The following is a 13,644-nucleotide window of genomic DNA, read 5'->3' as shown; positions in this document are numbered from 1 at the left end:
CATTCTGTTAAACATGACCATAAAGATGGTAGAAGATTGTATTAAGGGGTAAATATTATTTAGAAGTCTCAGCTGACATCAACTACAACATATAGTTGGGTTTTTTTTTAGGTTTTTTGGCAAGGCAAATGGGGTTAAGTGGCTTGCCCAAGGCCACACAGCTAGGTAATTATTAAGTGTCTGAGACCGGATTTGAACCCAGGTACTCCTGACTCCAGGGCTGGTGCTTTATCCACTGTGCCACCTAGCCACCCCTACAACATATAGTTTTAGAGCAGTTTAGAATTACAATGAAATCAAATACCAGTTTGAAAAGTCACAGAATTTTACAGCAATCTAATATTTGGACTATTAGCTGTCATTTTCTGTTCCTAAATCCAAAAATTGTTCATGGGTCTATTTTTATTTTTAATTTAATAGCTTCAAAGTTTAGTCCACAGAGTATATAAAAACCTCTATATATGCTCTTGTAGCAGTTTTGACAGTCTTGTTTCTGGAATGAACCAATAGTTGTCTTATCCTATATCCTCAATTGGTATGTCATTAAAAGAGGAGTATCACTTCTCATTAATTATGGTGTTGCTGTGTGTGGATTGGCAAAGAGTTAGTTTGTGATCTGTGAGGTCTTTCATTTCTTCAGTGTTCTGTTGACCACAAATATTTGAGAGTCCTTGCATTACATTAATATTAGCTTTCTTCTCAAACCTTAAAAATAGGGTTCAGAGTGGGAAAGGCTTACAATGTGAGGAACTGAAGCTGAATAGGCAGAGTTCATTTCTGTTGGGTCTGAAGCCTTCAGAATTATAAATAGCTCTAAATTCTATTACAGGAATATTCTATTTTGCATTACTTTCATTGGTATTCTAATGACATCTAGAGAGCTCAAGCATTGACAGAGTAGACAAAATGTTTAATCACTTTTCCCCTCAGATGGTGTTCTTAATTTTCTGTGCCTGCTCAATTTCCTCATATTGAATAATAGGGACGATCATATTCATATTATCTTCCTCAAAGATAGGACCAAATGAAATAACTTAATATTATTCAAGGCATTATGCATATATCAGCTGTTCATCTTTAAGGGTAGAATTTCTTGTCTCTCCACTGTCTCTTAGAACAACACTCTGCCCACATGAATCATTTAAAGCATTTCATATTTCATATTTTTCTTCCTATTCTACCATATTGTGGAAATGCTTGCTTTATTTCTTAAATGAATGAATAAATAATATTTAAATCAAATAAATAAAAAAATTAAATTAATTGATCAAATTAAATAAAATCCAAATATTTCATTTAAATAAATCAAATAAATTAATAAATGAAATAAATCTTAATGTTTTATGTAAATAAATGAAATAAATAATATTAAAAAGAAAAGAATTCCTCTGCCTCTTGGCTCCAGGCATCTTTCCCGGTTCTTTCTCTCCTCCCGCCCTCAGGAGCAGCCCCGCCCCCGGGGCAGGCTTGGGGCGGGGCTTGCTGATTGGCGCTACTGGATTGGGTGAGGCCTGGCGTCTCTTCCGGGTTCACTCTGCTTTCTCTCCAGAGGGCGTGTGGCCTCCGCCCCCGGCGCGCCCGGTAGAGGGCGCTGCGCCCCGGGTGTGGCCGCGGCCTCCTCCAGGCGAGTCTTCGTCCCCACGGGGCTGCGTGAGGCCACCCGGGGCGCTTTTCTGCGTGGGGGCATCGCGGAGGGAGAGGCTGAGGGTCTCTCGTTCAAGCCCCTAGATCTGCAGGAGAACCCGAGGGTCAGGGCGGGCCGGTCGGGGAAGCGAGAGTCAGAGAAGGTCTTAGAACACAACCGCTGACTGACCGCCCTTCCGGTTGCCAGGAGCGACGGCGGGACGCCGCCTCCCGGCCCCGCCAATGAGGAGCGAGGCTGCCGGGCCAATGAGCGCCCCGGGCTGCTTCCGGCGTCCAGCGTGCTACCTAGGCGACGGACCGGACGATTCCAAGCGGGAGGCGGGGGGGGCAGCGGTACCCGAGTTCGGAAGATCTGAAACAAAGATTCGGAACCTTCGCCCGTCTCCCCCCGCTCCTCCGTGAGAGTGGAGCAGCGCCGGGGGTCGTCGCGGGCAGAAGCGCCACGAACTTCCTGGAGCCGGGGGGCTTCTCCCTCCCCAGCCGCCGAGCCCCGGAGCCGGCGCCCCCACCACGGAGCCGGCGGACGCGGGTTCGTTCCTCTCCCTCGGCGGAGCGTGGGGGGCTGGGCCGGGGGGCTGTGCGCGGCGGGAGGCGGGAGCCGGCCCTTCCCGCGCGCCTCTGCCGGCCGTTGGCGGCGCGGCCTGCGCGAGGCCCGACATGCGCAGTGCAGCCGCCGCCGCCGTCCCTCCCGCGCCCACCCCTCGTACGCGCCGGGGCGCACCCCACGTACGCGCCGGGGCGCACCCCACTTACGCGCCGGGCGCACCCCAGTACGCGCCGGGGCGCACCCCACTTACGCGCCGGGCGCACTCCACTTACGCGCCGGGCGCACCCCTCGTACGCGCCGGGGCGCACCCCACGTACGCGCCGGGGCGCACCCCACTTACGCGCCGGGCGCACCCCTCGTACGCGCCGGGGCGCACCCCACTTACGCGCCGGCGCGCACCCCACTTACGCGCCGGGCGCACCCCTCGTTCGCGCCTTTGGGGCTCAGGCCGAATCTCACTATTCCCGTCTTAGCGATGGGGGGCGAGGCTGGGCCGCCCGGCTTTAAAGGGGGGCCGCAGCGGCCAGACCTGAGTTCAAATGCCGCCCCTGGCCCTCTGGCAGTGGCATTTGGGGCATTCATTGCCTGGCCAAAGAAATAAATAAAGGAAGGAAGGAAGAAGCAGCCGGACAGTTGAAGGAGCTTAGGAACCGGCAGTCAGAAGCCCCGGGCTCTGTTTCTAGCACTTCTGCCAATCAGCCTTGACCTTGGGCAAGATGCCCCCCCCCCCCCCCCCCCCCCCGCCTCCCATTCAAAGGAGAACCAGAAAAACCCCGATCTTTCTCGAAATCCTAAAATGACGATTCCCTAGCTATTGAGCTTTCACGATTGGGCAAAATACAGGGTCTGGTAGATGTGTTAGAACCGGTTTTACTTTTCTCTTTATTGAGAATTTTTGGGTTCATATTTTTGCCTTTATTTGGAGAGTTTTGTTTCTTAAATTCTCATTGTCCATAAATGCTTTTGGAACTTTTTTGAAGTGCTAGGACGATTTTAAAAAGTTAATCACCGGATGTTCCGTCCTTTGTTTAATTCTTTCTGTCTGGAGTGATCTTGGTTTAATCCCCGGACAGTTTGCTGTTTAGTTGGAATTGTAATATTCCAAGTAGATTCTTGTTTATTTCATTATTTTTTTCTCTTTTTCTTGTTTTCATTCATTCTACATACTTCATTAATACTACAGGATTGCTCACGTTTTTTTTTTGTTTTTTTTAGGTTTTTGCAAGGCAAATGGGGTTAAGTGGCTTGCCCAAGGCCACACAGCTAGGTCATTATTAAGTGTCTGAGACCGGATTTGAACCCAGGTCCTCCTGACTCCAAGGCTGGTGCTTTATCCACTGCACCACCTAGCCGCCCCCAAGGATTGCTCAATTTTTTAATAATTTCCTAGATGATATTTTTCATATCATTTTTCTTTGAAAATTACCATGGGGGGGCGGCTAGATGGTGCAGTGGATAGAGCACCAGCCCTGGAGTCAAGAGTCCCTGAGTTCAAATCCCAAATCCAGCCTCAGACAATACTAGCTGTGTGGCCTTCGGCAAGCCACTTAACCCCATTTGCCTTGCAAAAAAACAAAACAAAAAAAATAATTACCATTTAGGGGGCAGCTTGGTGATTCAGAGCACAGCCCTGGAGTCAGGAGGATTTGAGGTCATATTTGTTCCCAGACAATTATATCTATGTGACCTTAGGTAAGTCACTTAACCCCACTTCTCACACAAAAAAAGAAAATTACTTTTAGTAATGTGTTGCAGCATCCTTAAACCTGCCATGAATTTGCTCCACCTTCCTTTAGAGTATCAACTATGTTGAATTCTTTGACTTTTGAATCATTTGCAGAATCACCTGGAGTATATTGATGTAAAAAAAAAAGATGCTTTTGTGTTAAGGGCCAGCTTGCAGTTATTGATAGTTTCTCAGAAAATAAAAAAGTTTCAGCAAATTCATTCATTTTTTAAGCATTTGCCAAATAAAAATAACAAACCAACAATTCAAAAAGGAAAAAAGTATGCTAGTATGCTTTGATCTGCATTCAGATCCCATTACTTATTTCTCTGGAGGTGGATAGAATTTTTCATCCAAAGTCTTTCAGAACTGCCTTATATCTCTGTATTGCTAAGTCATTCAGTTGATCTTCATATGATGTTATTGTTTCTGTGTATAGTGTTCTCCTGGTTCTGCTCACTTCACTTTGCATCAGTTTGTACAAGTCTTTCCAAGTTTATCTGAAAGCATACTGCTCATCTTTCATACATGTACCACAGGTCGTTCAACCATTCCCAGTTGACGAGCATCCCCTCAATTTCCAGTTCTTTGTCACCACATAAAGAACTGCTATCAGTATTTTTGTACACGTAGGTCCCTCTTTTCTTTGACTTCTTTGGAATACAGACCTAGTAATAGTATTGCTGGGTCAAAGGGTATACTTATTTTTATGGCCCTTTGGGCATCGGTCAAATGACTCTCCAGTCCTTCATTTTCTTCTTAGCTCTTTTCATCCTGACTTCTGACATCATCATTCGATTGGAACGTCTTTCTTCAAAATGATTAGTAATCTCTTAATTGCCAGATCTAATGACCCTTGCTCCATGCTTGTCCTTCTCTTTCTTGACCTCTCTGTAGCCTTTGACACTTCCAATCACCCTCTTCTCAATATTTACTTCTCTGGAATTTTGTGGTCTTATTCTCTTCAGATTCTTCTACTTGTCTGCCTGCTCCTTGGTCTCTTCAATTGGAATGTCATCTAGGTCAGGGCTGTCCAGTCTGAGGTTATTTTAGGGCTGCATTAGAATAAAATAATTATTCAAGGGCCACACCCAGAATAAAAAATACTGTCCTAGTTCCTCAGATGTAATACTACCTGAGGGCTCTGGGGCCAAGGTTCTTAGATATAAAAGGTTGCCTCATTACTTCTTAGAAAGCTGGGGAAGGAGCATCATCAGCATGACAAGTGAAGGTGAAACACAAAAGCAAACCCAAAACAACAGACAACCCAGCAGTATAAAGGTAGGTGCATACTGACCAATCTGCATTGTACAGATGGAAAGCATTCTAAGACTATTGAGGGTCACAGGAAAGTCATTGTGGGACTGGGAATGACTTAAAGGTCCTCTTGCCCATGGTACACCTTGGCCTACTTACCTGGGTTGGCTCTTCAGTTCTTATCTCTTCCTTATGTTTTGGTAGTTCCTCCTGGAACATTGTATGAGAACACCAAGCCTGACATAGCAACACTGTGTGAGAGTACTAGCCTGAGGAAGTAAACTTTTATCACCTGCTGTCCAGGAGCACCAGAGCATGTTTGACTGATTGAGAATGCCACGTGAATGGGAGTGAACCAGGGACTAAAAAAGGGTATTTAAGCTCTTGCATTCTGTTAAATAAACAGAGAACTTGCCATCTTTGTCTCCTGAGAACTTGACTACAGCTGGACTGAGTCAAGTAATAGGTTATGTATGAGTAAAGTGTAAGTTAGCCAGCAGGCACATAGCAACACATTCCATAGATCGATTGACAATTCCATGCAATATGTTCCATGTGTAATACTGCTTAAAAACACCAAAGAAAATTAACATCAAGATTATTTATTAGTGATGGAATTAAAAAAGTCTAATACTCATTCCATGTAAACTATCATTTTATTTTTTTGCTCATGAAAATTGAAACTCACAGGTGGGTCCTATAAAACTGCATTGCAGGTTGCAAGTAGCCTGCCATCCATGCTTTGGATAGCCCTGATGTAGGTCATACCAACAAAACAGAAGGTTTTCAAGACTTTGTCCTGGGATCTCTTTTCTCCTCCTACTATAGAATTGAGTCTATATTATCTTTCTTGGTGATATTTGTTTATCCAGCCCTAACTTCTCTTCTGATTTCTTGTCTTGTTTTTCCCTTGCCTATTGGATAATTTGAACTGGATGCCCCACAGACATCTTAAACTCAATAAGTTAAAAATTAGATTTCTCTTTCCCTCAAACCTTCTGTTTCTAACTTCCTTATAATTGTTGAGGATACACCATTCTCCTCCTAGCTATCCAGGCTTGAAATCTAGATGTCATCTTCAACTGCTCCCTCTCTATCAACCTCCCTATCCAATCTGTTGCCAAATTTTATTATCTGGAGGTAACAGCTCTCCATTTTACAGACATGCCCCCTTTTCACCTCTGACACTGCCACATCCCTAGTTCAGACCCTCATCACTTCAAAACTGCATTATTGCAAAAGCCACTGGTGGGTCTTGCTGCCACAAGTCTCTCTCCACTCCAATCTATCCTCCATTCAGCCACCGAAGTGATCTTCCTAAAGCAGAGGTCTGACCAACCATGTCACCCTTCTTAGTAAATTAGTGCCTCCCTCTAGGATGAAATCTAAAACCCTTTGTTGGACTCTTAAGGCCCCTCAGAACCTGCCCCTTCCTATCTTTACAGACCTACACTTTACTCTCTTCTTCCTCTTGGGCAGTCTTGTAACATTGACTTCCTTACTCTTTCTCACATAAGACATTCCTCCCTACTCAATTCATTGTTATCAGTAGTCTCCCCCCCATCCAAGAGAATTTCATTTTGGGACAGAATAGAATAGAAATATAGCATTTATGAAGGACCTACTACATGCTAAACACTTGCTAAGTATACAAATGCTCTCAAAAAACTTAGTGTCCAGATTAATCGAGGGGAAAAGCATCTAAAGGAGAGTTCGGCTGCCAGGCAGATGGAAAGACCTCTAGTGATCCTTAAAGTATGGCAGCAGAGGGCAAGGGAGCTTCTTTGGAACCTGGGAGGGTCAGGTGTGAGTGTCTGAGGGAATGGGGGTTGAGTAGTTTAGGGGGAGACACCGGTTGAAATCTCTCTGGATGAGCAGGCAAGGGATTGACTTCACAAATATTATTACATGATTTTTCAAATCCAGACCATCCATTTATTAAGCATCTACTATGCATCATATTCTGTGCTAGGCTCTGGGAATGCAAATTAATTAGTGTTGCAATCTCTTCTTGAACATTCTTATGCTCCAAAAGAGAAGACAAAAAAGTATGTCAATTTTGGGAGCTTGAAACTGAACTAATACTTTTGGGACACCTGTCTCAGATGTACTCATGCAAATCTGTACAAGATCTTTACATACAAACTGGTTTGGGAGGGAGGGAACTGACTGATGGGAGATTGCAAGAAGCTTTGTTGAGCTGGGTTCTGCAACTGGAGAAGGATACTAGTTCTAGTGACCCAGTTTTTCCCAACCTCATTGTTCTCTTTGATTCCTTTCTCACAAGTATTCATAATGTTTATGTTTTTTACTGCAGGAGGACATATATGTAATCTGAAGTAAACAAATGTTGGTGTACAGTCTCAGAAAAGTTTTAGGAATTTTTTTGTGTGTGATTTTTAAAACTGATATGTATGTGATTCACAAGTGAGACTGGAGACTACTGGCCTGAAGGACATTGGTTACATGTGATGACTGAAAGTAAAACTGTTAATTGAACACATTACTTTAAGACTTGATGAATTGCATTAGAAACCTAATGTTGGTTTATCAATACATTTTATAACACATTTTGTTCTAGAATCACTTGTGCATTAATTTTTTTTAATTTTGGAAGCTTTTTTAAAAGAATGAATGTCATCATAAGATTTCTTTTGTTTATTAGACCTTTATGTAATCTTTATGAAGTTGGAAAATTATATCTGGTTTCTTTTTTCATTTTTAGTCAACAGAAATGAAACTGAGGAGGAAATAGTTACCCTTTAAGATGGAGAACTTTATTCTTTATGAAGAGATTGGAAGAGGAAGCAAGACTATTGTTTATAAAGGTCGAAGGAAAGGAACAATCAATTTTGTAGCCATTCTTTGTACTGATAAATGCAAAAGACCTGAAATAACTAACTGGGTAAGTTAATTATCTTATTTGCCTTCCTGGAAATATACAGCTATAAATTATGAATACTAAATCATTCCCAATTAAATTGATGTCATTGAATTTAATTAGCCTGTACATTACAGGGATAGGGATATAAATTTTCCTGAGAGCTTTAGGAATGTTGCTGATTTTAGGGAGAAATTCAAGTGAGAATCAGTAAATTAGATAACAGTAAATTAATTTTTTAAAGAGAAAAATATTTATTCATTTCATTACTTTTAAAATTGCATGACAGAACATTACTCACATGGATTAATTATCTCATTGACCTGGGAATTCTTTCCAATAGGACATTACATTTTATTAAGTAGACATAACCAATAATGCAGGTATACTTCATTTTCATATTATAGTCAATTAAGAGTGATAGGAACATTAAGGGGTAAGAGAGAAAGATTCCAAGCTTGGAAATGAAAAGGAGATGGAGGCATTCAGGGGAGGAAGAATAGTGAGTGTGACAAAAAGATCAAAGGATCAGGGATAGCCAGTGTCCTTGCCAATCCCATACCCCATCTGTATTGCTTCTACCTTATATTCAGAAACCTACAGAGAAGTTCCACTGAGAGCATGGCATGTGTTAGACACCGTGTCCTCTCATAGGCTTGCCAGATTTTCTGGTTCCTCAGAACTCTGACTTAGAGATAGATTCTGCCCATTTAAAGCAGCCCTCATCCTTACAGAATTTTAGGACTGGAAAAGAGCTCTGCCATCATGTGGTTCCTGCACAGAAGTCTCTTCTCTGACATCCCAGACAAAGTCTTTTTCGCAGTGAAGGCTTCAGTGATGTATGAGCCTCTCTGCCTCTTGAGATGGCATCTTTCTTTTATGAATAGCTATAATTTAGGGGACATTATCCCTTATGCTAAGCCTAAATCTCTGCAATTTGTATCTCTTTGCTCCTAGTTTTATCTTCTGGGGTCATTCAGAACAAATCTCATCCTTCTTCCTTCACATATTTGAAGACTATTGTGTTTCCTAAACCTTCTCTCCCCAAGGCTTGACAAATTAGTTACTTTTGCTGACCTTTGAATAACTTGGTTTCCAGTCCCTTTACTATCCTGTGTTGTTCACTCTTCTCTGGGGACATTTCTGCTGCAGTGTCCTTGTCGGAAAATCATATGGTGCACTCAGCACTACTCCAGATGTGGTCTTTCCAGGGTGGAGACCTTCATTTCTAGTGTTCATTCTCTCTGCCTAAGGGTAGTACTCCTCCAAAAGTATTCTAAATCAGAGGTGTCAAACTCCCCACTGACCTGAACCAGAGTACAGTGTAATTGAGAAATGTTTCACAATATAAGTAAAAATACAATACAGCATAGATTCTGTTAATTTGTGATTTTCTATGTCATAATGGAGCCTATAGGATCTGTTTTTGTTGAAGTTTGACCAGTGTCCTGGAGGATTATAAATTTTTAAATTTTTTTTGTGGCATTTGCAGAATCTTGCTAGATTTAGAGTCATCTTTTTTCCATGCCTATTATTTAGTTATCTTAGATCTATTATTAGGTAGTTGATTAATTAACTGCTCTGCTTTGTGAATCTTCTGCTTTTCTTCATTTGAACTAATTTTTTTAAAGGGGCCTTTTCTTTTTTTTTAAAGTCTTTACTTATTCATTGATGAATTTTTTAAAATTTATTTAATGGGGTTAACTGACTTGCCCAAGGGCACACAGCTAGGCAATTATTAAGTGTCTTAGCTTGGATTTGAACTCAGGTACTCCTGACTCCAGCGCTGGTTCTCTATCCACTGCGCCACCTAGCTGCCCTAAAGGGGCAGCTTTTTCTGATAACATCTTTGATTTTAATAATAATTTAGCTAGCATTGGTATAACCTTTTAAAGTTTGCAAATCTTATTTTATCCTTGTAATAGAAACAACCCTTAGTCAGTCAGTGAAAAAGAATTTTTAAAGTAACTACTATGTGCTGAGTCCTGGGGGTACAGAGAAAGACAAAAAGTGGACCCAGCTCCCAAGGATCTCTCAGTTTATTGGGAGAGACAACATGAAAACACTTAAGGACAAGGGATACATTGAAGATAGTGTTGGAGGGCTGGCACTGAGTTTAAGGAGGCCTGGGAAAGTGATTGAAGGGATTTTAGTGGGGTTTTGGAGAAAGCCAGGGAAATCAAGAGATAGAGATGAAGGGCAAGGGCCTTCTAGTCATGGCAAATAACCAGGGAAAAATGTTGGAGTTAGAAGGCAGAGAATTTTGTACAAAGAAGAGCAAGGATTCAAGTGTCACTGGATTGCAGGAGATGTGGAGGCCAATAATAGGTAAGAATACCGGAAGAGTAGGAAAGGACCAGGTTATGAGAACTTGAAATGTCAAACAGAGGCTGTTCCATTGGATCCTAAAAGTGATTGATCAAGTTGGGGGAGAGGGATTGATCTATTTAGACTTGTGCACAGCAAATTCTTTTGCTGAGTGAAAAATGGACTGGAATGGGAAGACAATGGCTGAGAAACCAACCAGTAGCTATTTAAGTAGCCTAGGTATGGAGTGAGAGGGGTCTTCACCAGGGTGGTGGCAGTTTCAGTGGAGAAAGAAGTCTGTGAGAAAAGTGGAATTGATAAGACTTCTTAACTTATTGAATTGGGGGGGGGGGGCTAGAGAAACGAAATAGAGCTTATTATTATTATCTCTCTGATTCAGGAAACTTAGACAGGTGATAACTGACCCTCCTGGGTGATACAACTTGTAAGTTGTTTGAGGCCAGATTGGAACTCAGGTCATCTTTTTGTTTTAATTTATTTTAATTTATTTTCTGACTATATGTAAAGTTAGTTTTCAACATTCATTTTTGTAAAATATGCTCCCTCCCACCTTTCCCTCTCCCTTCCTAAGATAGCAAATAATCTGTTATGATTATGTTACATATAAGTCATTTTATGTAAAAGATTCAGAACATAAGGGAAAAACCATGAGAAAGAAAAAACAAAAAGAGAAAATAGTATGTTTTGGTCTGCATTCAGACTATACGGTTTTTCTCTGATTGTGAATAGTATTTCCATCACAATTCTTTTTAAAATTATTCTTGATCACTGTTTTGCTGAGGAGAACTAAATCTGTCCTCACCCAGTGTTGCTGTTTTGTGGACAATGTTCTGGTCTTGCTCACTTCACTTAACATTAAAAGCTCAGATCTTCCTAATGTCAGATCAGACTTTCCAAATTAGCCAAATTGTATTGTATTTTTTACTTTTTTATTCCAATAAATTGTTCTTACGAGTTGTAGTCTGATTTAATACCAACATTTAAGTTGATTTTATAAAACTGAATGATGACGACATTGAATTGGATTGTAGTCATTATTGCAGAGTAGAATAATGTTGCCACCTGGTGGACTTTTGTGGTATTTTCAAAGACTACAATTCTACATTTTTTACAACTGCTGACCGAAATTTAATTCAACAAACATTTAAGTGCCTACTATGTGGAAGGCACTGTTTATAAAAGTTAGTTAATGCTTTCTTTTAGTGTAAATAGAGGCTTATTATTTGTTCTTTTCAGGGGTAAAGTTAAGTGGCATCGACCTTTTTTTCCCATTTATATTTCCCTTTTTACATATAAAGTCCTTTAACTTAAAATGAATGACTCATATCAGATTATTTCTAGAATCATTCAATCTTTGATGTTATGGCCTCTGCTTCTTTCCTTTTTCTTTATTCATATAGTTTCTCCTCTTCAGTCAAAATCAAATCCAGAGTAACTATGATTTCATTTGATCCTGACTAACTAACAATTTGTGATGTAGGTACTAAAGGTATTATTATCTTCATTTTACTGATGAGACAACTAAGGCTTAAAGTGGGCTTAAGCTAAGGGGTAAAGAGCCTGTTGGTCACACGAATTTTAAGTGTTAGGACTTGAATCCAGGGCTGGGGTTCTAGATCCAGTATTCCTATTGCAACACCATCCTACCTTTGTTATTCTAAGCAAGAGGTTCTTAATCTGGAACCTCTGGATCCCTTTGGGAGGTAACCATGGGTAGATTTCAGGGGGTTATTGAATGTGTATGGGAATGAAAGGGCATCTTTTTTTCACTAATCATCAACTGAAATTTAGTTATTTCCTTCAGTTATTTAAAACCGTTATCCTGAGAAAAGACTCATAAGCCTCTCTAGACTGGAAGAAGGGTCATGGTAGGAAAAGTGGTAAAGAAGCCCTGTTCTAAAGGCAGTGGAGAACTGCTGAGGACTTTTAGTGGGAGTGTGATACAGTTATTGAGATAAATTTGTTTTTTTGTCATAGAAGATTATAGATTTGAAAATGCAGCATCCTGGAGACAAAACACCTGGACTGGAATCTTGACTCTGATACTTAATAGTTGCTGTCTAGAGAAAAATACTTAGTGTCTCTGAGTCTCGGCTTTTCCCTCTGTCAGAGAGAGAGAGAGAGAGAGAGAGAGAGAGAGAGAGAGAGAGAGAGACACACAGAGACAGAGAGAGACAAAGAAGGACAGAGAGACAGAGACAGAGAGAATTCAGTATCTGTCTCACAGAGTTGTTGAGTGAAAAAAAATTGCCATACAATTGAGTTTAATATGTTCAGCAGGGGGTATTAAAAGTGATGATTTTACCTATAGTTTTTGAAACCACATGTTTATTTGGATACAGGACTCAAATGACATGCAAGATGGGGTTATGTGAAAGCATATCTAAAAACTAGCACATGCAGTATTTAAAAATTTAATTTAAGTTTAAAGTAAGAAACAGGTACTTGAAACTGGGTAATATAGTTTTCTTAAATTAGGGTAATTTAGAACCCCCACCATTATGCTATCATTAGATAAATATGGAGAACTTTATTTCTTTGGGGTTTTGTGTGATTATGATTAATGATATATACATATTTTGTGTATGTTCCTGAAAATGCCTTAATAATAAAGTATCTTCCCTTGTATTAATTGATCATTGAAGCACTTTAGGTAGTGGGAACATGACGTAGTATAATAATTTCAATATATAGAAATGGCTCCTGATGGGCCACACATTGACATAGAAAACCACAAATTAGCATTATTGATAGTATATAGTATTTTCATATATTGTCAAATATTTCATAATTATATTTTAATCTGATTTGGGTTGCACTCAGAGTTTTGTGGGCCTCAGAAGGAACATGGCCTTGGTTTGAGACTTGGCTCTGCTTCTTATTGCCTTTGTGAACTTGGCCAAGTCACTTAGCTTCCATAGACTTTTTTTCTGACCTGTAGAAGGAGGGATTTGAATGAGAGAATCTCTTAGATTTTTTTTCCAGATCAAAATCTATGATCCTAGGTTTAAAGCAGGTTTTAAAGTTGTAATTGAATAATATCCTCTTTTCCCAGGAGTTTAAGGAAAGAGGGTTGTAATTCTTCAATGATAAGGTTCTTTTTTTCAAAGGTTTTATTTACTTTTAGTTTTACAATTTTTCTCTTAATCTTGCTCCCCCCCCCCCGAAGGCAATCTGTTAGTCTTTACATTGTTTCCATGGTATACATTGATCCAAATTGAATGTGATGAGAGAGAAACCATATCCTTAAGGAAGAGAAAT

The 13,644-nt window shown here is 40.6% G+C and overlaps 1 protein-coding gene across 1 annotated transcript in view; it reads left to right on the top strand.

The window, feature by feature from the left end:
* The first annotated feature begins 1,568 nt into the window (after positions 1-1,568).
* ULK4 (unc-51 like kinase 4) overlaps positions 1,569-13,644 on the top strand; it is a 730,095-nt gene continuing 718,019 nt past the window's right edge. Inside the window, exons 1-2 of the mRNA XM_074195881.1 lie at positions 1,569-2,173; positions 7,900-8,079. Of these exons, the coding sequence (XP_074051982.1) occupies positions 7,942-8,079 (138 nt within the window). The 5' untranslated portion in view covers positions 1,569-2,173; positions 7,900-7,941. The remainder of the gene's footprint in view (positions 2,174-7,899; positions 8,080-13,644) is intronic.

Source organism: Macrotis lagotis, chromosome 7, assembly GCF_037893015.1.
Source record: "Macrotis lagotis isolate mMagLag1 chromosome 7, bilby.v1.9.chrom.fasta, whole genome shotgun sequence".
Taxonomy (NCBI): domain Eukaryota; kingdom Metazoa; phylum Chordata; class Mammalia; order Peramelemorphia; family Peramelidae; genus Macrotis; species Macrotis lagotis.
Note: the sequence above shows the minus strand (reverse complement) of the source record. Positions and strands in the feature narration are given on the sequence as shown.